The sequence below is a fragment of the Nothoprocta perdicaria genome, unplaced genomic scaffold (assembly GCF_003342845.1).
Source record: "Nothoprocta perdicaria isolate Ctin4 unplaced genomic scaffold, notPer1 scaffold_208, whole genome shotgun sequence".
NCBI lineage: Eukaryota > Metazoa > Chordata > Aves > Tinamiformes > Tinamidae > Nothoprocta > Nothoprocta perdicaria.
In genome coordinates this window covers 1,069,122-1,096,930 of record NW_020455294.1, presented here as the reverse complement: position 1 = coordinate 1,096,930, position 27,809 = coordinate 1,069,122, and the positions used below count along the sequence as shown (strand labels likewise).

General features: G+C 35.9%; 1 protein-coding gene across 1 annotated transcript in view; it reads left to right on the top strand.

The window, feature by feature from the left end:
- NALCN (sodium leak channel, non-selective) overlaps positions 1-27,809 on the top strand; it is a 206,297-nt gene that overhangs the window by 110,205 nt on the left and 68,283 nt on the right. Inside the window, exons 13-14 of the mRNA XM_026038354.1 lie at positions 5,406-5,543; positions 9,185-9,259. Coding sequence (XP_025894139.1) covers positions 5,406-5,543; positions 9,185-9,259 — 213 coding nt within the window. The remainder of the gene's footprint in view (positions 1-5,405; positions 5,544-9,184; positions 9,260-27,809) is intronic.

Here is a 27,809-nt window from a genome sequence, read left to right as displayed (position 1 = left end):
GGGATAGGTTTTCCCTTCCTGTTGAGAGAACACAAAGAAATTGTATTTTCACACAGTAATAGTGATACAACAAAAACATATGGTTTAACAGTAGTTTAGCACACTACAAGAAGAGGGTTCATGTRCACAGCCATGAATAATATCCTCAAAATGTGTAAAAAACATGCCTACACATGATTTATATCTTCATATTATGAAAATGGTTGTTCTTGATTTGTACAGGAATGCCCATTTTGCACAGGATTATAAAGCTGATCTGCACTGACAAAATAAATGTTTGTCTTTTGGGCATAAATAATGGATATTTAAGGACATTACATTAAATCAGAACAGAACATTGAAAATCAGTGTAAATTGGAGCTAATGTATTTACTGGAGAACACTGTTCTGAATGRAAATACTGCCATTCCTTTAATAATATATTCAATTGAGTGTACATGGATTGGTTCCAGTCACAATTTATTTGTTTCTGTCATCCCAGCTTGGTTAGCCACTGTATGTGTTTTAGTGAAAGAGCATTGGTTGAAACAATTAAATAAGAATGAGTAAGACAGCTGAAGGGGCATGCATTTGACAAACAAAATGGATAGGCAACTATTTGTAATTATCTTTCTGGATTTGATGAATGGGATGCTAGCCATAAAACCTAAGACAAAAATACCTTCCCCAGGGAATAATATATTGCCTTGCTTTCTATCTTAGAAAAACAATCAGAAGGATCATTAAGAATTCAATGCAATTCTTTTCTGAAAGTTGAAGAAAGAAAAAAAAAAAAAAAAGATAAGAGAACTCTTCTTTTTTTTCCTACAAAGTCAGGCCTTTCTCTCTAAACTGAATGATACTACCACTGCACTCTGGTATCCCAATACAGATCCCATGGGATCGAAATTCCATGCATAATTTATGACACAAACTTCTGACTTCAAAAGTTTGAAATTATCATAGATTTTGTTAGTTGGAGTCACTTGGTTACTTATGCAAAGTGGCAACGACAGTTCTGAAAGAATTGTTTAATTAAAATAAGACAGATGCACGGCAACTTTCMGATCTTAACAAGATGAATAGGAGTAATGATCTGAGCAGGATCAACTTGCAGTAGAACATTGCTGAGATACATCAATGTATCTCAGTGCTACTGACATACTGTCTCAGTAGACAAAAGTCTACTAAGTGCTAGTAGACCCTTAAATTATTTTGAAAGTTTCAATGTGAATTAGGCCTCAATAAGTATTTTTCTCATATGGAATTTTAGCTATGCTAAATTATGCTAAATTTATGCTATATCTGCATATGGAAATATAGGTATGAATTTGCAGAAAATATTTCACCCAGAAAATTATACAGTTGCTAGAAAACAGGGAATATACAGAGCTGATTTCTATTTTTTGATTCRTTTTTTTGGAAAAATACAGGACCTTTTACCAACAACAAGGGACTGTTCCAGTAATTTTTAATTCCAAATTCCAAAGTATTTTTAATACTTTTTGTATGATAACTTGGATTAATAGCCTCTTCTTTTTTTTTTTTAGTCAGTATTCATATACATTTTCCCTTAGTCATAAGTGAAATATAAGTATAATTTACAGTATGTGCTTTCCTTTTATAGTTTTCTATTGAAATAGCTCCTAAAACCTTAATATTGAGTCAGTGAAAGCTTTCTATTCAAAAATTTTGGTAGGCCAAGTTCATCTACAGTGTGTCTTTCTGGCAAAGGTTGGTGGATTCCCTCTAACACTGTCATCTCTGAATAAAGACCACTGGATTGGTTTACAAGTAAGACAATTACAAAATGTGAGCTTCGGAATTGGCATGGCATGTTTTTTTTTCCAAACATGACTGAACAAATACTGGCATTACTATCTAATATAGGGGATATGAGGATTAGGGGATCTTCTGCATCAGAAGAATCTGGTACTGTAGATTTGTTATTTTATATTTTTGTCCCCGAAAACAAGTGAAGTTACAATGACAGGAACTGTTTGTTACTGTGGACTTTGTGCAGTGCTAAATGTGCTGAGGACGAGTACACAGAGAAAAAAGATCACACCGGAGGGTAAATTTTGAGGTTGCACATTAAAGTGCTTTCAACACAGACAAAATATGAAATCATTTTGAAATCCTAAGTGCTTTACAAGAAGGCACAGTATGGATTTTGGAACAAGGAGACCTCCTTCTTTCACTAATGCCTATAAATTGCATGTTTTCACATGGTTTCTTGACAACAGTCGATAGGCACAAGCTCAGTGTTGCTATGGTTACAAATTTCACTGTTCTTCTTTTGACCATTGCAACTTTCCGAATAGACTGGCTTTATCTCTAATACTAAGTATAAAAATATAGATGTTTGCTATACTTTTTTTAAACCAATCTGCTATCTCTATTTTTGCCTGCACATATTGAGCCCTGAGAAAAACAGGGAATAGCTGAGCTCCAGACACAAAATAAAGGAGAAATGAGAAAGTTCTGTTCAAAGGCATCAGTGGAAGAAAGTTGCTAAGAAATTTAAAGATTCACCATATGGAAATGAAAATATACTGTTAGTCTCTCCCACTTCCATGGCCCTTAAAAACACAGCTGCTCCTGTGATTTGGAGCCATATATTGACTAGGAGTGCTGCTCYTGTTCCTGCTTCCAACCCATTCTTTTCAATAGGTCAACACAAAATGAAACCCAGCCCCATCTGAATTGCATTGGGGTTTTTGCTGTTGAGATGCTAATGGGATTTTTGCTCTTGGCATCAGTCAATATCTTGAGTAAATCAGTCTTCAGTAGAATTGGGACTTCCCTTTCAGTCTTGAGTTTGTAGGAGGCTCAAATTGTGAAATGTTAGTTCAAAATAGTCATCATCTGTTAAAGAAAAGAACAGTATAATCTTCATTCTTTGATGCAGTTTCTATCTGTGTCTTATTGACACCTTTTTACAGGACAGCTATTCTGCTGTCATTGGGCTCTCAGTAGTGTGTTAAGAAAAAAAAATAAGCATAAGAAGAAAAGAATGCAGGAATTTCACAGTGTTGGTCTAAATTCTGTTAATTTACAGAAGTAATACCACTTATTACAGCACTACATTGATGAGGAAGCCTTTGAGATTGAGCCCAGGATATTTTTTGAGCAAGCACCAGTTATTATTTGATTTTACCTTACTTTTCCTGTAGCAATCAAGTGGCATCACCTCTATGGACGGACAAGATATCAGAATTGTCACTCCAGCTGGTATATTTAACCGAACATCTGCCGATCATCCACTTACTTAAAAAAAAAATGTAGTTTGACTTTCATCATCAAAACAGCTAATTAAGTAATGGGACATAAATACTCAAAGAAATTGACAGTCTTTCCTATAACATAAATTAATTCAGAAATTCACCATTTGCATAAATCTTTAAGTCTCATCTTCACAGATGTTGATTCTGTCAGCTAGATTGTTGCATTTCAAATTCATTTTAAAATAAACAGGGGGAAGTATATCTTTCATCTAAAAATATCTTGCTGTGAAAGAGGTTGCTGAGGATAAAACACAGACTCATTGTATGCTGCCTTACGTTTTTCTTTAAACTAATGTTTTGGGACATAAAGGAATTCAATAGTATAATATGGAATAGAAATAACTTAATAAATAAAATATTCAAGTTAAAGTGGCATTCTATTTACTGTGTCCATTGTGGACAATCTTGGATGAAAGATTTATTTTTACTGTGCTAAAAGATTGTCTTTCCTAAGTTAATATAGTGATTGTAGCAGCAAAGAGTTCACAACACAGTATTGGAGACATGTTCATATCTGGAAGATATAATTAAAATACAATGAATAAATAAATGAACTGGGGTATGTGATTCGGAACAGAGGATGCTGCTCTACTTCAATTACCTTGTCGCCCAGGTGTGTTCAAAGCCAGCAGCAGTGTGTATTATTTAATACAAGTCTGCATCTTCCTCTCTATTTCAGCTGAGTATCACACCAGTGAGGTGTGGCCCCCACAATGCCCAGAGCTGCTCTGAGGGCAGTGAAACAGCGATCGCCTTTTTTAGCTTCCCTTGTGTGGGCACAAGCTCCACTGGCAGCTAATTTTTCTGCTGTTTCACACATACTCCTCGGTCTACAGAAAGCTTCTCCTGAGTTCAAGTTCCCAGTGTTGACTTTTCTGCATGGTTTGCATGAGGTGGGACCTCAGATATTTTGCAGTAACATAAAAGGCTGATGATCTGTCTTTTTTTTTTTTTTTTTTTTTTTGGTAGGACCCTCAGCACATTTTTGTGAGGTGTTTTTTTACCTTTTTTTTTTTTTTTTCAAGGAAATGTTTCACTGGCAAGATGATGCAGTTTTACACAGTACAAGGTGCTGGGTATGGTTGTGGGGAACACTGCTTCAAAGGAATCTTCTCCAGAGAAGCAGTTGGGCACAAGTCAGCAGTATGCTAGTAAAAGCCAGGATAAGAACCAAGATAGGTAGAAGTGTGCAAAWGGTACTGTGCAAATTCCAGCATCCGTGTTTGGACTTTCATGCAAACACATGAGATGGTAGTTAAGATTTTAACCATCATAAAGCATTTACAGGAAGGGAGTTGTAAGCAGTTTTCTCTATTTGGGGCTGCTTCTGAGTTACAATAGCCTTTTTTCTTCATAGGATCTGTGAGTTCAAAGGAATAGCCAGTACATTACATTTGGACAAGATGTTGCCTATACAGGAATTTAAGTCTTGCCCTTCACTTCATCCCCCAATGTGTGYGGTGCCTTGAATGCTCTGATCCGTTTCATGTTCTCCTTGGGTTCGCTCCTTATGAGTGATTTGGACTCGTAACCTTAATCACTTCTGAAAATTTGATCAATGTTATCTCATTCTGAAAAGCAATTATAAAAATAGCTCTGCCTTACTCAAACCTCTTGGTCTTAGTCTAACAGTGAGTGTATACATCTAGGTTTAAAATTCCTAGAATGTCTAGTTTTGTTGTTTGCTTAGTCTCACTTGTGAAATGKTTTTTACTGTTAGAATGATATAAATGTATGGTCTCATTTAATTATTACACAATTTTATGCACATTTATAGATAGATAACAAGAATAAGCATGATGACAGAAGTAACACACAAAGCAATAAGCTTTAATACTTTATTTACTGAGATATAATACTCAGGATATTTTGTCAACCCTGAAGGAAACCAGTTCATATGGGTTAATAATGGAGCTAGGACCACATTTGCAAGTTGCAGAATATTAGATTTCAGCCAAAGCTTAAGCTTTGTGCTTTGCCTTTTGCTCTGAAAATAGCATTTCACCCAGCTTTGACGGATTGAAGAGATCGATTTATCTTATCTTTTAAGTTAGAAAAAGTCTTCTGCGCTGTTAAATCAACTTGAGGCTTGTGTCTGTGAAACTATTGTAATGTAATTCATGAATCTCTGTCTTGCAGGCATTCATGTCAATGTTTCAGATTCTTACACAGGAAGGATGGGTAGATGTCATGGATCAGACACTGAATGCTGTAGGACACATGTGGGCACCAGTAGTTGCTATTTACTTCATCCTTTATCATCTTTTTGCTACTTTGGTAAGTTTTGACTTGCAGCTGTTCTATGCTTTTCTTTGATTTGAAYTAGTGCCATACCTCATGCATTACTTACTTATTTTATTCAGCTGGTTAAGCCTAATTGTGAAGCTCATTTTCAGCACAGAGGACTTTAGGATTAGTTCTTTGATGTGGTCCAATTTACTCATTAGCTTTTGTTCAAGAGATGTTCTTCATAAGATTGAATACTGTTAAACTGGTACTACAATTGTTAACTATCTTATTCCTTCACAGTTCTGATGATTGCAGAGTGAAATAAGCTTTTATTTATTGTGTAGAATGGTCTTCTCAATCTCCATTGAATTCTGTTTACAGCTGTAATTTAAGTCAGAATTGTAAAGCCGCTTGGTGCAAACTCCTAATTGGAAGTCAGTGGGTTCCTCTTGTCTGATGCAAAATCAACATGTGGGAAGTAGCATATGAAGTMACAAAAGAATGAGAATTAATAAAGCAGTTCCTGCATGTATATAGAAATGGAGATTGTATCTGAAAAAAAGATGTTTTTCCTGTATTCATTTCAAATGGGATGATGAYATTTTTCAGTGGAGAAAATGCTAAGGAAAAACAGCTTTTTGGAAATCTTACATCAAATAGGGCTTGTTACTGTATATATTTCAAATACCCAACTCACAGAAAATGACACAAATAGAGGAATGATCATTTTAGCTATCCCTAGTTCTCCCCTACTTCGCTCATTTTGTATTTTGCTTTTTGTATAGTGGTTGGATGAACGTATTCATATTTCCATTTTCTTCATTCCTTTCTTCTTTCTTTGCTCAGTGTTGACTACTTATATAAGGTGCTAACTGTATTTATACAGTCTCCATCTGACCCCGGTTCATTTTCTTTACTTCATTATATGTCCTGTTTCACTTGTAATGACCAAATGGTCTAATGACGAGCTGCAGATGCAGCAGGCTCCTACACATGGGCTGAAATTCTGGCTGCTTAATGAAAGGACATTTGATTCACTTAGAGGTGCTTAGCCAAATTTAAAAAATAAGCAGGATGAATATACATATTGAGATATACACAGGACTTCTACTTTTCTGGCAAGGATCAGAAGATTCCTTAGGACCATGATAGCAATTTTTTCACTCTAAAGAAGCCTTTAAAGTTCTCAAGAAGTGGGGATGGAAAGCAGTAAGGAAGTGGATTTTAGTCATGGATTCCATGGGATTTGGAAACTATTTCTGGTTAGAGAATCTTGCTGCTATTTTTTCTGATACTTCACAAAGAATATTATTTTAACTGCAATCCATTTTTTCATGTTATTTTATATAACAGATCTGTTTTAAAAGAGTTGTATAGGAATACTCTGTTTAGTTAACCAACTTCTTTTGCCAGGAGCTGAGGTACCTCTGTACACCACCCTCAGTCCTTTTCCAGCGAATCCTCTTTTAATTATATGGTCCTTGCTTTGTTTCATAGGCGTGTACATTTCTTCTCATTCATGCAAGTTGTACTCATATGAAGAACCTTTGCAAATAGAGCTTTGTAGAGTTACCAGTCCCTATGAAGTTTTTAGCTTCAGTTTTGAGATTTTCCTCAGACCTTGGAAACAAAAAGCTCTATAGGACAGAACTATCTGGAAGGAAAAAAAGCAGTTTAACGGAATTAAATAACATGCAATTGGTGAAGTAGAAGGAAAGGGTTCAGCTGCCCCTGAAACCAGGAAGAGATCTAAGAATAATCAYCAATAAGTGAATAAAAAGAATGAAGTCAAATGAAGGAGCAACTTTCATCAGCCAGAAGAAAGGGGAGGATTAGAATTGAGAAGTGATAATTGTAGGCATTTGGCAAAGGAGACTGTTGAGCTTTGGAAAGAAATGAATAGGTTTAACAATAGAAGGCAAAGGGAAGTTGAAGCTCAAAAAACAAAACCTCTCTTGGAAGCAAAGACTGTTACTAATCAAGATGGCAGTKCTGGAAGTTAAACAAATAATAAGTTTGGGTTTAACTGTTCTATTGTGGTAACTGCTCTGTGGCTCTTGTTGATGTGAAAAGAGAGTTAATGAAAGTCTTGATGTGTCTTGGTACATAGAAGTGCACAAAGCAGCAGAAAGCAGCACAGTTTTAAGCGGTGATATATTTAATGACTACTATTTTTTTTAGCATGGAACAATACTTCCTTAACTAATGTGCTCTAGTCTGCACATAACAGGGAATCATAGACTATATAATGTGTCTGAAGAAGAAAAATGCTGTAAATTACATTAAAATTCTAACAAAATGATAACAAAACTATTCACCAACAACTAGTGATCAAAGTGCTTTGTACCAGGGATTATATATTTTATCAAAATTCTGTCCTGCTTTACCTTTATGAAGGCCATCTTAACTTTCACAGTTAGTTATAATCAGGTTATGGAAACATGCAGGAAGCACTACTTTGGAACAAGACATATTTAGTATGTCTTCTCTAATAGCTGTAGAGTAGTGCTAAAGCCAGTTTCCTCCTAGAAGACCTCTATAGGAGGTCAATGTGTTTGTAGATGTTTGCCTGTGTTAATTTAGAAAATGATCTTTATGTACTTTATTCAAATAGGGTCAGATTTGCAAGCATCTTCAAATAACTGGGAATGCAGGAGAGAGAATAGGTGCTTCCCTTCACTTCTCTGCTATCTATTTTCCTGCCAAAGTATTACAAAGTTACAAGAGAGGAAGAAGGAGCTCCCACGAATACCTTCATTAAGGATTTGTACTGCAGGGTGTTGCTGGTTTAGATTTGTTCTTCTCAAACTGCACCCATGATGTGCCTTGCTCTCCAGAGACTAAAACCTCAGCAGTTGCAGTTGTATGTACACATTTGCTGCCTTAAGATGCAAGCAATTTGAAGGGATACACTAAGTGGCACCATCCTGCCTTGCCTGCATCCTAGTTTTCCTACTTCTGTCTCTCTCTCAGCTGCATCAGTCATGTTTTCAGCTTATTTGGTCTCTGTGCAGTATCTCTACACAAAGAAAATATAGTAATTTTCTCATACACACTTTTTTTTTCTGGGATTCTTCCTCCTAAAGCAATATCTACACACCACTATATCTAATATATAGTAAATGAAGCTGTGAAGGTACAATGCATTAGCTGCTCTGTCTCCTGCACTGTGACTCCTGACGCACTCAGCTCATGAGGCCACTTACTTTGCTTTAAAGTGAAATTTACTACTCYGGCCCAGGGCACTCTGGGCATTAAGAAAGCCCATAAAGTAAATTGATGTCAGGTGGCTTCTGTACTAAAAATTCACATTTTAATTRCCAAGTAACCAACCTTGAGAGATGTTTTAGGATTCTCCTGTGTTTCATGTTTTTGTATCTCTGATGAAGTTCAGTTCCTTTTTTCTGTGAGAKACATTTTGATAGGTATATTGTTAAGCATGCATAATGCATTGATCATGAAATGTAGAATTGTATTTTTAAAAAATTCACATAGTAATTGTATGATAGGGTAAAGGCAATTTATTACTTACAAAATGGCTCTTRGGCATATTCTAGCATATGATATTCGTTCAACAGATCAAAGGCAAGATTTCTACTTACATCAGAGACTTTCATTTTATTCATAGCATTTGATAGTATTAAGAAAAGTCAGGCAAGCTTCAAAAATAATTTATAACTGTTTTGTAGATTCTACTCAGCTTATTTGTTGCTGTTATTTTGGACAATTTGGAACTTGATGAAGATCTAAAGAAACTTAAACAAGTAAGTGCATATTTTTTATTGTGCTTGAGAATGTTTTCAGTAAAGCATGGCTATACTGATGTCTTCGTAAGGYGATATCTTCGTGAAAATGAACAAAGCAGGAGATGTTGAAGAGAATGGCAGTACTTTGCTAGATAGTTGATTGTTACACTATTAGAGATTACAGAAGAGATTTAGAAATTGGTTTAAGTGTTCAATRAAAGTCAGCTTAGATAGTTATATAATTAAAATAATTTAATAATCACTGTTAAGTAATGTTTTTGATCACTGTCTGTCAATAATCTACTTATTGAGAAATGAAGTGTTGTCTAGCCTCTTTCATATTCAGGAAGGCACTATCATGAGACTGTTGCACTACAGCCTGCTAAAATACTGAATAGTTGCAGGTATAGCCTGCAATAGTACAGCCTACTAAGCTACTAAATAGATTTGTATTTACACTGCAGCATGAAAAAAGCATGTAGAAATGCGATGTGCTTCATTTGCCATGCCAGTCCTGAATAGACCTGAATAAGCACAATAGACTTGCTTCTGTCTTGAGAGTAAGCTGTTGCAGCGTGTAACTCCCATAGTCCCTTAAAAGTGAAATTATTTAAAAGGCTCTGCTTTAGATCAAGACAGACAATCTTCTAATGCCAGACACCACATGTTAAAATGCTATGAGCCATAAGATATGTATAACTCATAGTAGACCTACCACAGAGGAGCGAGCGCGCTGGAAGGGGTCCACAGAAAGGACTCCTGAGGTAAAGGAGCCTGGATTGAGTTGCTAGCTGAGTCCTAAGAGCACTTGGCAAAAATAACTTGCACTGTTGCGGCTCTCGATTTGGGGATTCACATTATCTACAAACACTTGTCTCATGTGTGAACCCCGGAATGACAATCACATAAGACAAATTAAACTAGACTCGTCATGCTGGCCGTTGTAATCTTGTGGGCAAGCTGCAAGAAAAGGGAGGTATCAGTATGTGTTGTGTAAATACACAATGTGGTTTTATCTACACAAAAGAAGAGAAAAATCCCCCAAATTACCTATTTCTTGCACAAAATAACAAGTTGAAATCTTATTGTGTGGGAACTTCTTTTGTAATATTCAGCTTACAGCATTCTTTCACTCATCATTTATTGATTTGCTCATCTTTCAAATCAGCATTCAATGTAGAATGATGTTCTTTCACTTTCTGAAAATAATCTCTTAGATAGTTTAGTTATTTTGTGTAACTAAATATATTCCATCTCTACAACCGCTGCACAAAAAAACAATGATGGGACTTGCACTGTGCCACTGCATGACCCTGAAATGAGGTGAGCTCAATAAGAAGCCTGTCTCCATTATAACAGACACTCAGGGTAGATGATGAGAAGTAGAGCACACACAAGTAAAAGATATAAATTGATTAAAATATATATGCTCCTAAATTTCATAGCTCTGAGATGGGAAGCAGTATAAGAATCTAAGTGCAGTGCTGGGCCAGRGTAAAACAGATGCCTACATGACCAGGCCTTCTAGCTACGATGCAGTGCAGCTCCATGATTGCAATGATAGCCTGTTTCCCTGACCCAGGCTGGTATATCAAGAGGAAGACTGCAATTTGCCACATGGCCATGCCAGTTTAGTTGACTCTGACTTGATGATACGCCTTTGCCTACCATTATGACATATAGAAATGTCCAAGGTAGCTAAACTGCTTTTGAAAATACGATGCTGGTTTGTCTGTACTTTYATTTTTGAAGTATTTCTCTATACTTCAAACAGCAGCCTCTCTCCCCATCACTGTTGAATGTATTCCCTTCTGATATTTTATCCAAACTAATTAATATTATGCATGCAAAGTGTTACTTGTTTTAAAAATAATTATGGGGAAAGCAGGTAAGAAATTGGTAGCTGGAACTGAATCATATGGAGGGACTGGAATGATTGTAGAACTGATTAAGTGACTCAAACAGAAAAGGTTTCCTGTGGGGAAATATGATGGTATCTCTGACTGATAGTGACTGTGCACAATTATACCAAGTTATTGGTTGTCTTATCTCAGATGATAAATCAGGAAGAGTTTTAAATTGAATTATATTTTGGATTTCCCAATAAAAAAATACTATAAGATGGAGGAATATTGTGAGATAATTATTATGCTTTAATCAAGAACTTTTCTATAAAGAAATAGATCTGTAGCTTTCAGATTAATGTTTTTAAAATCTACAGAAGCTGTATGTTGTTCGAGGAGATTAATTAAATCCTTTAAATCATTGTTAATGTAAAAGTTTCCTTGAGTCTCCTAAGTTTCCTTAAAATTTCTTCTATCAAGTTTCTGATATGCATTTTGTATCAACATATTTTTTAATAACATGATTTCTAATTCGCCTATGTTGTACTTCTTACTTCTGATATTTCTATAAAACCATGTATGCCTACAAGCTTTTATAGTTTTATATGCCCTTCTTAACACATTTTTTTTCCTGCTGATAAGATTTTCTTTTTCTGTTTCCTATCAGAAATTTATAAAATTTGGGGATTCCCATAGCCTCATTCCCTACAGTGATGCTATGAGATGAATAGTGAAGTGACACAGTCTGATGAAACAAAATTAGTAAGCTCTGCTATATTAAAACTGTGAAATATTCCCAATATTTTGTGTCTGGGCAATAAATAAAGTTGTATGAAATCACACAAGGAACGAAACGTTAAATAGAGGAAGACTACTTTTTCCATGGTGAGAAAATGAGAGTGTGTATAGTAAATAAAGAACAAGCAAAAGGAAGTACTTTGCTTTGCTTCTTAGTTAATAGAAAAAATCTTATAAGGTGACCATCACTATGGAGATTCTCATGTAGCTTTGATCCTCAGAGATTGCCAAAGCTAGGAAGTGTAGTTGCTTTATATTTCATCTGTTTGCCATCTGTCTTCTACTAGTCTGTATCAGAGAAAGGATACTGGTGAGAGGGACCTTTGATCTAACCTGGTGTAATCATTCTGATGCTCCTACTGTTCATGATATAAACAGAATTTCATAAGAAATTTGCAAGTAACACTACAAAGAGCTCAAAGACATCGAGCCAAATGGTGATTAAAACCACATGTGCTGCCACTTTACTGTGTTATATTTTCATGAAAGAAAGAAGAAAAAGATAATCTCAAGCATCTTTGAACATAAGCAGTAGCATAGCTTCCTTGGGTGTGTAAACATACTTCTGTAATCCTATCTCTTAGAATAACCCAGTTAAACATATGTCAGTTTCAGCATACTAGAATATAAAAAATATATAATTYTCAGAGTATTAAAATATAAAATGGTTTTCTTTTGCCTTATACTCATGATAGGCACCCCATTTACCTGACTAGCTATGGAGAATTTAACTTAAGGCTTACCAGCCAAGTGTGTCATGTTCCTATTTTACAATTTGGGAATTAACTGGAGCTGAAAACCTGTTGTCTCTGGGTTCATGCATATATTTCCAGTACAACTAGGAACAGAACGAAGTCCCTTCTAGGGYTTAGGTGTCCCTAAGTCAGTCATGAGTATCCATTCACTTTAAATTGTTGAAATCTCACATAACAGTAGTCCTACTGCTTCCAAGGAATACTGCCTCAGGGAAGATCCAGTTTCTGTCAGATCAGCACACATATACTGTCTGTGCACTCTTCCACACGCTTACAACATGAGTACAGATGGTATTCATTACTAAAAATATTTTCTCTGTACACACCTTATTACCTAGCAACAGAAATTCTTGGAGGAGTCAACAGAGTGTGCAGTGGAAAGACATTATTTTTCTGATTTAATGAAATTCTCACTCTCTCCAGTGAAGATACTTGTTAGTTGTGCAGACTCCTTTCCCTCTAATTCTGCTTCACACCATGGAAAGTATGCAAGATTATTTTCCTTGACTCTGTGTCAAAGCAGCATATGCARGATATATATAAATAATCAATGTATTTATATGAGTGTGTGTATTATATGCAAAGACACATTTTATCATTTTAACATCTTGCTGTTAATTCTTCCATGGTGAAAGCAGAGACCTTTTTGCATAAACAAAGAAGCTCAGAGGTAGAGGTAAAGACAACCCCTTCACCTGTAATGCTATGTGTGTGTGATGAATCTGTGGTTTTCGTGGCTCTTCTTCTTGACATTTTGACATCAGCAGATTAGGGTCAGGTTTTGTACAGCTTAGAAGCTTTCAAAAAAAAAAAAAGGCAGGTCAACAAACAGAGGTCTTCTTCACTGAGCTTCGTTAGAAGCTTAAGCAGAAAGGGAACCCACTCTTCTACAATAAGAAGAGATAGTTGTAGCAGAAGCATAGTTCATCAGAACTTGATTGCCTTCAAAAATAGGAGACCTAGCACTGAACCTATTTATATAGTAGTTCCTGTTCCTTTTCTCCATTTGCCCTTTCCCTTTCCTTTTACTGAGAGAAGAGGGTTGTACTAGGCTCCACTACTGATGCCCAGATGTTTTCTGGACATTGTACAAGACATTTCTAGCACAAATATTCAAAACATGAATTTCAAAGTGCTGCATTTTCATGCAAGAATGCGTGTACAAAAGATTTGGTAAAGCCAGTCAAGACAGAACAAGGTATTTTCTAAAGAAATGAGTCCTTCTTCCTTTAGATTTTTTCTCTAAATAAAATGAATTCAAACAGAAGTTTCARAGCAAATATTTATATTCTGTAGAATATATTTTTTCAGTGTTGCAGGTTTCTGATCACAATAGCTTCTTATTGGTTTTAGGAGGCTTATGAGCACTCTGTAGGGTCAGAATCTTTATTAAACAAAAGCATCGTGCACATGCCAGAAAGTTCAAACTTACAACTCCAGAGCAAATATTAATTTTCCTTTCTGTGATTATTCTAGTATTAGTTTGTGTTTTTTTAAGCTAGAGAGAAGCACAATTTGTACTCTTGATATTAAATTCACGTGCAATCCTAATCATTGCTGATTATGCAATTATTATTTTGATGCAGTTAGAAAATATTTTCAGTGCTCCTGTTTTCCATATCTAACTTAGAGCAATTAATTTCACCTTTTTAATCAATGTAGAAGAAATTACCAAAGAATTAAAAACTTTGTGCACTCAAAAATAATGTAATTACATTTGAGAAATGCACATCTTCTGACATACATCTTCTGACATAAGAAAATAGAATTCTGTCTATATAATACCATTTTTTAAAGTTTTTGTAATTTATCCAACACTCAGAATTTTCAAAGCAATTCTCATCAAGCTTTTGAACACGTATATACCAAGAAAAAAACATCTGAAAGATCAAGAATCTTTTTTTCTTGATATAACATGAATCGAATCCTTCAACATTTTAGAAAATTGTAATCTCTATATAGAAGAATGTGAAAAATTGCAATTTTMTAAAATGTGAAAAGATATAAATCATGTTACTTTTTTAGCCATGCAAAAAGTTAGACATATAGTCTAAGATAGTCATCTGTACTTCCCATGTAGTCATAGCTATCCTCCTGAAAACGTTTAATCTCAGCCAAATTAGGTGATCTTTTTTTCTGTTGATTAGAGAGCTAGACAACTAAATTCAAGCAAAATGACTGGCCTTCAATGAATAAGGTTAAAAGACAGGAATAGCAACTTTATATAGGAGCCCAATTTTCATAGACATTTGTATGTCTGAGTGCTTTTACATCCCTGAAGTGAAATGAAATCATCCTGAGTAAAGAAAGACATCTTAGTGAAGGTCCTAGATTGGGATCCTAATATAGACTAGGATTGTTTTTAGTGGAAAGAAAGAAGCAGCAAAGCCAACATTCAAAGGTGCTTATCTCTCCATCCAAGGAAGAAAAAAGCAATGTTAGTAGCTTCTGAATTTATTTTTTAAAGAGAGCATGTTTCTAGCTTCAGGCACTTTTATTTGCTAAAGAGGGATGACAAGAATCCATCCATCTTTACAGATGTTCCCAACATCTTCCTGGAGTGGCTCAGAAGGAAAGGGATCTCCTCTGGAGAAGCATGCTCAGAGGAAGAAATGACATAGTTTGCACCAAAGCAGACATTYGCTGCTTACCGTGGGCACATTTCCAAAGTATGGCTCCTCAAAGTTTTCGTGTACCCTGCTGAATGGTCGTAGTTATGTTTGCTCTTAAAAGACAAAGATACAAATAATTGCCTCCCCAGGGAACAGGCTCTCACTGCACTTCTAGTGATGCTGAGGATATCTCTAATGTCCTCAGTAGTCATTATATTCCTCACAATAATCTGTTAATCAGTGTTGCTTCATAAGTGTAGAGATTCTGGGGATGTTTTAAAGAAATGCCTATGTTGCTGCAATCATCTACCTGTTAATATGCTCCTCTTCTTTCTCGGCCACATTCATTATGGCTGCCATTTTTTCAAGTTTTTCTTTACACCTAAACATAATCTGCAGTCTGTTGTTTACATTAGATCATATATTCATTATTGCCTTTATTCACTGCTCCCTATTCATTGTTAAAGAGATTTATCCATGCGTGCTCAAAACAACTTTGAGATGTACAGAGCAAGCATATATTTATTAGGAAAGCTTTCATAAATTCAAGGATGTTCTACTGATTTCCCAAGCKTTCAAGGTTTCTGTCCATTTTGAACTTTGCTCTTGCTCTGTGAATAAWCATCACTCTCTTTTGGACCAAAACTTTCTTCTTATGATTAGTTTTCAGGATTATTGGATCCCAGACTGAAAGTCTGGTGCAAGCTTTCACATAAGCTGGATTTTCCAAATGGAAATCACATAGGTAAAGAGATAAAAAATGAGTAGTATGCTGACATTTTCCAGAGCGAAATAGAAAAGTAAGTTTTGTGACCTAATCATCCATGGGTTTCTTCTCATGCATAGCAAGCTTCTATTTTCAGTCCTGGAGATATTTATAAGCTTTAATTCATTTTGTTTTGTTGGGTGTTTTTTTAACTGTCATTCTCATGAAATTAGATGAACAGGAAGAAAAGGCCAAGAATTCATGACAAACCTCCTATTACATTTATGATGCTTGCTGAAGCAACCTATCTGTCCATTTATACTTTATACTCACTTATCAGAGAATCACACAGACTCACAGAATGATTGAGTTTGGAAGGGACCCCTAGAAATCATCGAGTCCAATCTCCCTGCTCCAGCAGGGACACCCAGAGCACAGGGCGGCATCCAGGCRGGTTGGGAAGATCTCCAGAGAAGGAGACTCCACAGCCTCTCTGGGCAGCCTGTGCCAGGGCTCTGGCACCCTCACAGGAAAGAAGTTCCTCCTCACATGGAGATGGAACTGCCTGTGTTGCAACTTACACGCATTACCGCTTGTCCTGTCACTGGCCACCACTGGGAAGAGCTTGGCCCCATCCTCTTTACATTCTCCTCTTAGGTACTAATACATTTTGGTAAGATCCCCTCTCAGTCTTCCCCAGGCCAAACAGGCCCAGCTCACTTAGTCTTTCCTCATATGATGGATGCTCCAGTCCTTTTAATCATCTTTGTTGCTCTGTGTTGGACCCTCTGTAGAAGTTACGTGTCCCACATGTCCTGGGGAGCCCAGAACTGCACCCAGGACTCCAGGTGTGGCCTCACTAGAACTGAGTTTTTCTTGGGTTTGTTTGCCTTTTTAAACATTCCTAGCTACTAAGGAAAGGGATTTGATTACCATACGCTGCTGCCCTTCAGGTATTTAYCATGTCTTTATGTAAAGCAGTTCTAACAACTGAAACAGCTCTGTGGTTTTCTATCTGGTGAAAGTACATGCTATTTTTATAGCTTCTGCTAGACATTCCTGCTGCTGTCTTTTCATATGATTGTCTGCAGGACAAATGAAGTAAACACACACAGTGTCCTGCTTTATTTTCTTTTAACTTTTTTTCTGTGTACTTCTGAGACTAAATATTTAAGGATTAATCTTTGCCTATATTTTTGTCATTAAATCTTTGGAATTAAACCCCTGTGAGAGCTTAACAGAGGTAAGAGCTAACAAAGTGATTAATTCAGCTGTTACAGAGAGAAGTGAAATCCAAACCTAACTGTCAGCCAAGTTGAAGCCAATGTGCTCCAGCCTGAGGAGTTCCACTTCCAAAACCTAATTCCATTAGGAGAAGGAAGTCCAAATCTCCAGTTTATCCAGTGTGAAGAACAGTGGGAATAGGTGGGAATAGGTGCCCTGCAACAAAAGAAGAACAAAAGCTTTTCCTTACTRAGAATTGGAGAATTGAGACAATATATTTACACATTCTGAGAGGACTCRGAAAATGAATAGTTTTCTTTGTCAGAATGAAAGCACATAAATCAGCTAAAGCTCTACAAGGGTTGTTTTTCTTTCCATGTAAAAGCCTACTTTTTGACAGAACATGTTCACGTGGCAGTTAGCCAGTGTTCTGCAAACAGCTTACCACACTGTCATGCATGGCTTATTAAAAGAAAAATGCTTTATTATTTATTTATCAGAGGAAAATAGCTCATTTTAAAAAGCACTCTGTTAAGAAAGAGAGGGAAAGGGAAGGGAAGGGAAGGGAAGGGAAGGGAAGGGAAGGGAAGGGAAGGGAAGGGAAGGGAAGGGAAGGGAAGGGAAGGGAAGGGAAGGGAATGTCCTTAATTCTCCCTTTCTCCCTATTATAAAAATGAAACTATCAACAATTCATGTTTTAAAACAAGGCAAAACAAAATCATTGCACAATTAGACAACTATCTGCAAACCCAACCATCTGTGATTTGATTTTTAAGGTGCAAGAGTGTGCAGAAATCAGTACACCTGGAGTAGTGAAGTACTAAGCAAGTTGGCAGTTTTACCAAGATTAACCAAAGAAAAAAGGTTGTATTGAAGATGCTAAGGTGGCTGTACTGAATAGTCTGTTCTTTCAGAATCATATGGATAACTAACATTTTTKGGGGAAGAGAAAAATGTGATACATTTGTTTGCTCCATGTCTTCGGGGAGTTGCTAAACTGTATCTCAGTAGTGGATCCAGGAAAAGATTTAGATGTGTTTGGAGAAAACAAGCTATTTCCAATAGCTGCAAGTAATTTTAAGACTTGCCAGAGCTGCTCTAGGAACCAGGATTGCTAATGCTACTTGTCATTTGTAGTCTTTGAACGATGGTATCAATAGGTCCACATAAACTTTTTCTAAAAAGGCTTGTAAGTGTCATGGTCTCTTTTTTTTTTCTTTTTTTTTTTTTTTTTTCCATTTGTTTGCTTGTTTTCCCATTTACCATATCCTATAAAGTTATCATTGGCTTAGATTAAAGTCATTCAAGAAGCAATGGACATGAAATTTTCATGAGATACAGGGAATGTCATTCCCTACAATATAGAACAGAACTTAATGCTCTGTGATTTCAGACTACCTTTCATTCCCCTTATCTTCCTTTTTTTCTTCTCCTTTAAAATTTCATAAATTATCTTTCAAAATACATTAACATTACAGAGAGTGAGTGTTTCTGTGCATTCATGTGCCTGCACAGTAGTCCTCACTGGGTATTTTACTGCCTGTCCTTGTGCTCACAGGAGTGTTGAGCAGTTTGGGATAAGCATGGGCACATCGGAGCTTAAAGTTATAAAGGCCTTTACAAGGTAGAGGTTACTGTTTTCTGTTTCTTACTCATTATTCTTGTCTTATTAGTGTTTTCTTGAAAATGCATAACCTATGTTGTTTTCTTTTTGCATGATACCATTCTCTTAAATCTGTTCTGACTTAAACTTGCATATGTGCACACAAACACACAAATCTGCGACAACATTTTCTGTTAAGAACTTCACAGCTATAAAAAAAAAAAGGTTAGAGCTACCACTGCAAGCTAGTAAAGCTGGCTTATTGGCACAAGTGAAGTCAGCAAGAGTTTCACCATTAACCTCAATAGATCTGTGTTATATAAAACTGAGGTGAACTGCAGTACAAACTACATAATGACCATCATCTCCTCTCAGTATCATTTCATGTGGAAATCAAATCTGTTAGTTCAAGGTACTGTGCTGACACCTGAAATGAATGTACTTCAAACTGGAGCTTTCTATCTGCCAGTAATAGTAAAAAGCTTAAAAAAGTATTATATAGCCATGAAAATACTCAGCTTCCACTAGCCATCACAGTGCAGTGATCATGTATTGCTGTTGCAGAATGATTCACTACAATGATCAAATAGCAGCTAAGATTCCTAAATTACATCAGCAACCTTTTTACTCACTGTTTTTTTGTGTCAAGTACAACCTTAGAACAATGTTGCTTCATCATTACCTGTGTTCCAGAACTGTCCTCAAAACTTTTCCACCTAACAGAGGAAAAGTGATCTCTTGCATTACTACAAATAGCAAGGGTAAGCCATCATCAACCTGGTTTCRTCTTGTGTTATATTCACTTCCAAGTGTCTCCCACTGCCTCTCTTCATTCCTGAGCTCTGAAAGTGCTTTCAGTGTCTGTGTAAAAACTTGGAAAAATAAATTAAAAAAAAGACTTTCTTTTCTTGAAACCAGACTTCCTTTGTTGGCTTGGACAATTCCTGAGGACTGATCATTGTTTTGGTGGAGGACTCTTATTGTCACTTTGATGGAAGGGATCTTCAGTATAAGTGAAGGCCACTTTTATATCTACAAAGTGAGAATAGTGGTAATTTCTTCAACGCTTCTTCCTCTGCCTTTGTGAATTCAGATTCCATGCTCTTGAAGTTGGAGATGGCCTGTCTACAATGTGCTGATATCGCATGTTTTCAGGCTCTATTGAAATCTCTGAGCAGCTCTGTAATACCAGTAAGAATCAACAGATGCTGCTGAGGGCGTTTGCTAGGATATAAGAGAAAAAAAAGCGTCCTCATCTTTTCTCATTCTTTTTCACTGTATGTGCTAATCTAGGTCCTAAAGAAAAATAAAGYGTGGTAATTGAGTTCTAAAGAAAAATATATATGAGAAATAGCTGTCATATAATCAGCTTCTATATAATTTTCACTTATTTGAACTGCTCTTTTGAAAGCAGTAGACTAAATGCAGAGCTCGCTCAGTTAGCTAGTATTGACACTAACTGGGGCACTGGCACTAGTCTAGCATAATAATATGGCATTACTTGTATGACTTGGTGAGCTAGTCTAGAAACTTTACAAACCATTTTTTTTCTTTCTATAAACATAGGCATAGTCATTTGGAGATTTAAACTACTAGTTACAGACAAATCCCTGTACAAAAAATGTGGCATATCTGCTAGTAAAGATTGAACCACTCCTTTAAATGCTCAAATTAATAGCAAAGCTATCATAAAGTATCATAGGGAATTTTAGATGAAAATGCCTCACACTTGCTTATTTAAGTGTTAAAGCTGTGATCTACTAAAAGCCCTTGCCACTAGTTCTATTGGAGTTGAGTTTAGGTGTTGTGTTTCTCCTCTCTAGCACAATGCCTTGGCAGTATGGTTGGCCTCGGTCCCCTGAGCAATGTAAAGGAATAGGCTTCTTTAAAGGGAGAATTAGGTCTTAGATAGATCAAGCTATCTCCTGTGAATCTTTCTCTCTTCTTCTGTCCTATAGATGGAGTCTAGACTTTGTTTAGCCAGATGCCTCCATTAATTGCTCACAGTTGAAAGAGATGGATTTAGGTTATTTGCACCTTTTTTTGCACCTTGTTAGGTACAAGCTTTATGGAAGAACTAATTCAAAACTCAGAGTCACATTAGAAGTTATATTACACAATTTTGTTTAGAAGCAGTTGATGTTTAGGAGGGCAGCTATTAAACATGTGAGTCAATAGTAATTACTTTTTACTTACGGGCCAGAGGATTCCAGACATCATGGTAAAAATAAAGCATGGGCTTGTGCATGGAGCTGTGTGGAAAAGGTATAATTCAACTCCTGAAAGTAATGAAGAAATTAATTGTCATATGAATTTGATTGCATCCTTCTAAAATGTGCAGATTACTTCAGTCATGATTAACATATTAAACAYATACAGGTTCTAAAGAAGGAGAAAAAAAATGTAAAAGAAGATAAAGGATCTTAATATTGATCTTTTAAAGTGTCCACACAAAAAAAAAGGACCCAAAATTAGATATTTTTTGCTTATACCACCAGTGCCTTGAGGTTGTTAAAATGCTTGCAATGTGCTACATTCTATTCTGCACTAAAAATAACATGCGAGTTCGGGGAGGATGAGGTATCCTCTAGGCAATAGTATAAGCAATTATATTCACGGGCAAAACAGCGGTGATCAAAATGTCAGAACAAGCTCTTCTTTCTGAAGTTGTTTTTATGTTATTTGAAAAGAATATAGAATATGCAGTGCATTTGCAGATGCATATCTTTCTGTTTGAGACATCTGATTATCATTTCCTAAATGTATATTTTGGGTCTCCTTTCCAACCTCTTCAATGACATATTCTTTTCTCTATAATGTATAAATATACAGGCAGCTTGTTCAAGTTTGAATCTGCTGACAAACACAGACTTATCCACAAATGGTTTCAGAATCATAAAACTTCTCCATTTTGCTTCTGCAAATACCCTCCTTACATTTGCATGTGCCAATGCAGGCACAGTCACCCACTCCACAAAATACTTGTCAAATATTCCAAGTTTTTCAAAGTGCCCTGATTTTTGCAGGTTGCAGAGCAACCACAGTTCCCTTTTCAAATCCAGGCCAATTTTATATAATATGTACATATATATCATCACACACACACATATATATGTATGTGTGTATCTATATATGTATGCATGTACGTGTGTGCATATAAATGAATATAGTATATTCTCAAAATTTAAAAATGTATACTGGGACCTCATAATAAGTAAATAATAAGTAAATCCTTAACAGCTCCACAAGTGCAATGTATAACAGCACTTCAAGAGCCTTTTTTTAAATTTTTTTTCTTGCATCAAGTGTGCCTTAATTCTCAGTAGTAAAATGGTGTGGTGTACCTCAGAATCTTGTTTTTAGAAGCAGTGTGCTAGAGGGTTTTCCCTTCCTGCTTAGAGGGTTTTTACTTTCCTTGACCCAAGTGTGCTAAGTTAAAATGTAAGTCCTTTAGCACCTCTACTGTAAAACTACTGTTTCAGAAATATGATTTTGCCTGATATTTCCCATGCAAGATGATGACCACTAATGTCAGAAGAAAGCCCTCTGCAGCTGTGCCACACTGTTCCTGGGTTGGGGATAGCTTTTAGAAATCCATGTCCACATGCAAGGTCTCATTAGATTGATACTGATGTGGTGGTCATGTGAGAACAGAACCAAGGCACTCATGGACACCTGGCAGATACTTCTGATCAGTTAATGYCATGGTTTCACTCTTTGTCTCTCTGGTAAAAATACTATGAGCTAAGTTTTGTGTTTACACGTATGTTATGACACTTGCTGAGGAAGCATCTGTAGATTCATAATATAAGAACAGTTGTACTGGGTCAAAACAAAGTTCCTCCAATATCCAGTCTTTGATAGTAGCCAATGAAAGATGTTTATGGAATAGCATAAGCATGGTGAAGGCACGTAGTGATATTTCATTCCTTGGTGATGTTTCATACTTCTGTGATAGTGTGTCTCCAGTGATTTGTTGTCCAACACGGTATCCTTTTGTTTAGTAGTACTTGGCAAATTTTTCTTTCAATCATTTGTTAAATCACTCTTAAAATCTGTGTATACTTTAGCATCTGTAGCATATAACATCGAAGATATATTTAACTATACACTATTTAAAGAAATATTTCTATTTTTATTCAGAATCTGCCATCAGAGAATTTCATCTGATGTCCACTAGCTCTTGTATTATGACRTAGAGTCACTCCAGTCAAATGATGTCCCGAATGTCCTGTCTTTTCTACCGTCCTTGTTGTTACTTCCACTATATTATGAATTTTTATACCTGCATATGAAGTTTCAGAATTTGACTGAACTGTTTCCTGGTTAGTTCCATTTGAAGTGCTCAATGACTGCAAGAAAATTTGGCGGTCTAACTAGCACATCTTGGAATAACTCATACTTAATATCCATTAAAACCCCCATCTCTGTTTTTATGAAGTAAGGAAATCACTGCGTGGACCTGCTAAGATATAATTCCTGTAGCATCATTTCCTGGAAATTATTTTCTTTTTAACAAGAGTTCAAAACTTTAAGTGGATAATAGAAAAAAAAAGAAATAGCATTTAGCAAAAATGCTCAGAAGCTCTGTTCTCTCCTTCTGCATTCAGCTAGCTTGTTCATGCTTTGCTGCTGCAGCTTTTCAAGGATTCTGTCTTATTGCCTGCCTGAGGACTCTGGTTGATTTCCTGAGGTATTCTTTCTGGTGAAGCAAGTTATCATTTAAAAGCAATCTGGTTTATAGGGAAGTCCAGTGCTGGGCACTCAGGTTCACTCGTTATTCATTCTGTATGTAATTTTGACCTTGTTTTTACAATACTGAAAAGTCTTACTGTCATAGTGATAAAAGCATCATTTTTGCAGACTTATTAACATCTCCTTTATTCAGTGAGGAGCAAAGCTTCACACTTTATGACACACATGTACTTTTCAGTGTGAAGTTCTTGGGTTTATTTTCCACAGAAACTTGATAAGTGGGCCCAAACTGCATAGCTCAGTACTGTCACAGGGACAATGACAGGTAATCAAAGCCCACTTTGATAATGGGCTTTTTAGGCATTTGTCAACAGAAGATAGGTCAAATGATAGATACATTTTCTTTCAATTAATATCTATATGGGAGCAGATGGAAAAGGTAAGATTTGGGGGGCTTTCTGCTTGAGATACAGAGAAGTAGAGAAGTTGGTATATTTATAGGAGCACCTTGTAAACCAGAAATGAACAGAGATGCGAAAAAATCAAATGAATCGATCAAGGTAGTAAGAACCATCTTATTTCCTTGTCCTTTTTTTTTTACCCCTTCTTTTTTTTCTTTTTTTTTCATCTTAGGGATATTTGTTAGGGTTGTATAGTGAAGAGCGGAAAATTAGGGAATTTCTAATGATATCTTGACTGTTTTGTTGCACCCATTCCAGAATCCTAATCACATTTGCTCATAACATGAACTCTGATCCCTTTGCCCTTCTCCCCAGCACCATCATTCTGCAGTGTAGGAAGATGCCTTGTGAGAATTTCAGCAAGAGCATCAAACCTTGCACTTCCAAGTCTTGTGTGATGAAGTTTCATCATTAAAGTGGGAGTTTCGACATAGGGATTTTTTTGTGAAACATATTGTGCTAACAAGGTGTTAGAATTAGTATATCTAATTTAAACATACACTCGGCATAAAACTATGTCTATGTATATATATACATACACACATATATATATGTGTGTGTGTTCCTTAAAATCCAGGGACTTTTTAAAACTTAATTAGATTTGCTTGCCTCAAGGGTATTCTGAGAATAGTGCTTGAATTCCAAATGGGAAATATCTACAAAATAGAACAAAAATGAAAAAATTTCGTTCCGTTATATCTGAGCCCATGTAAATGGATTTTTAAGAATTGGCAGGAAAGATGAGTGTCACATACATTTTATTTAACAAAAGTACAATAATTGTTCTGAACTGAATTTTAAGCACTACATAAAATGCATGAAATCCTTCTTTTTACCATAGAGGGAAGATAGCAAAAAATTCACCAAATTCCTGTGGGCCCTCCATTCCCAGGCCATATACAGGTTATTTAAAGTTGAGATATTTTAAGTTAGAAACTTTTCAGATATCTCCATTGCTAGAAAATAAAATTTCCATTAAAGACTGGAAAAAAATGCGATCATCCAGAAAAATATCTGTGCCAGACTCTTTCTCTTTTTAAGAAACTAAGAAAACTTTGGAAGTTTTCAGAAGTCTGTAGTCTCATCTTTCTTTCTTCCACCTCTTAACTCAGCTACCATCATTTTTATGAAGAGTATCAGTTCATCATAAATTCTGATTTATATCTTGCCCAGTGTTTAAATAAATTCCTCAGTGTAAATTCAAAATCTGCCACTGCCTGTAGCATGTTTTGCAGTACTGTATTATTTGTCAAGAAATCACGTTAAATTCAAGACAGTTCGGTTGGAAACAAGTTTCTTTGTATAAAATAGATTCTTGGAAAGTTCTAATCCAATTGAATCCTATTTCCAATCCAATCCTAATCCAATCTAATCCTATTGAAAGCATGCTACTTTCAAGGTGATGAGATGGAAGTTGGATTGGCTATGAATGCGTGAATAGCAATAAGAAAAATATACATGTAAGCTTCTGTTCCTTCATTTATATCACCAAGGAGGAAAGTTTTTTACCTCATTTCTCTATCTTCAGGAGCTCATCTAATCTTGATCTTTTGTTAGGTTTAGTTGACTGAAAACAGTCAGCAAATATTTCTCYGTGCACACGTATGTTTCTAGATACTCCATCCTCTGAAGTAAGGAACAATCCTGTAGGTGTCTGGAAGAAAGGAGATGCTTTGCAAAGTATTACTCATTATCTTGATCAGAGTTTGATCCTTTAAAATCCATTCTGTGTTTGCTTTTGGATTCATTTTTGTCACATAAATCTGSAATACATTTTCTGAACTGGATCTTAAGCCTACAAGAATTGTGKCTCTGTACATTTTTGCACATACTTTATACAATCCTTGTATACTTACAAAAAGTAAAGACCTGGCCTTCAGATGTAAGCCAATTCTCTGTTCAGTCAAAAGAGAAAGCAAGAAGCTTAGAAAGGTGAATTCATTATATTTTTGGTTGAGATTTTTATTTACCATAAGTAATTTATTATCTGCAAAAAAAATCAGAGGAGTTCTTCTCACAGTTCCCCTGTAACTGAAAAGTCATCCTTTTTTAAACATAACAGAAGATGAGGAAGCCTGCACAATTTTCCTACATAAAATCCATCAAGTGAGAGCACCACTTGTACCCGTATCTCCTTCTTTAAAGAAACAGTCCATCATTGCAGGAATGCAAAGAGAACCATCTCTGTCTCCAGTGAAAGAGAATAGCAAAATTCAAGAAAAAAATTAATCAACCAATTTGTTTGGGAGAGAAGGCAGCCAGGGCAGCAAACTGACTTGTTTTCATTCTAGGCAGAAATTTGCCTGAGGCAACTTGTGCCAGCTGCCTCTTGGCCTGTCCCCAAGTCTACTTGTGAGGATGGTACGTCCATCTTACGTCCCTATAACTACTTTTTAGATCATGCAGCAGTGTGGTAAGATCCCTGTGAGACTTCTCTCTGTGGTCTGAACAAACCTAATTCATTGGGTCTTTCTTCAACTCTCAGGTTCTCCAACCATCTGATCACCTTTGTGGAGCCCTGTGGAGCCTCTCTGATTTTCTAGTCCAAGAGGCCTTGATAGATAGTTGAAGATTAGATCAAGGGCACAGTCTCATGTGTATTTAGCTGAGTAAACTTAGTGAACCAAATCCAATGACTGGCTATGTTCAATGGGGCTCTAAATGGAGCACTTTTGTTACTTAMGATTAAAAAAAATACTGTGGTTGAGATTTGCTTAGCAGCTACCTGATGGACTATAAAACATACAGGTGCCCCTTCTCTCTTACTTTTCACTTTGGCTAAAGAGCCACATGAATAATTAAAGGAAAAAAAAGACATCCAGAATAGGAACCAAATTCCCACTCAGTTTTGTCACAATATTACTTTCTATACCACTAGCCAAGATGCGATCTTGAAGAGCAAGAGCTGTCTGTAGCACCCATCAGGCAAAGTACTGCAAGTGAAGGCACGCTCTTTTAGAATCTGACTTCAGTTTCTGTTAAACTAGATGTCTACCTGTAGAAAATGGTTATAAATACATGAGTGAGGAGATGATCACACCCACAAGATTTATTATCTATTAATTATCTATTAGTTATCAATGGCCCAGCCAGCCTAGTCAGGTTAATTACTGCAGCATCAGGTCTTTGTGGAAGGGTATTTTTACTCAATGAAGATCACGCATAATGTTTCTTGTCTGAAGTAAAATCTTGTAACTTACCTTATTCCTGAATACGTGTTTTTTTCTCCACCTGAGATACACGTAATTTTTTTACATTAGTGTGTAAAATRTACCGTTTGGAAGGTACTGCAAAGTAAACTCGATTAAACATTTTTTTTTTCCAATTAGGTAGCCTTTTTTGATACAATACATTCAATATTGGAAATGCAGTAGTGGAAATGCAACCAAATATATTTCATCAGAAATAAAAGATTCTGTTGAAACAATTGTTATATTTTCTTGAATTTAAATTAAMTGGTATTAAACTGCGGTCCTATATTTCAAGAGAGTTTACTCCAAAGAGTTTGCAAAACAATACAGTCTTAAGATTTACAGAGTACTACATTAATAATTAAAGATCCTTGTGTGTTGGGAGTTGCAATGTTAAATAACAGTACATTCTTAAGGAAATTGAAATAATTTAGTATTCAGCTTTTTCAACAGAGTTACTAATAGTTTTAATAGTTCCAAAAGACCTGCTTATCTTGGCAAATAATATATGTAATGCATTTGTGTTGTAGCTTGCTTAAGTTAGTGCTGCTACTGCTCTGTACATTAATTAGTTATAGATTTTTTTCTAATGATTAAGTAGCATTTTTCAAAGTTTTTCTGCTATCCATTTTATTTTTAATGTGATGGTAGGCAAACATATTTTGTCAATCTATCATCT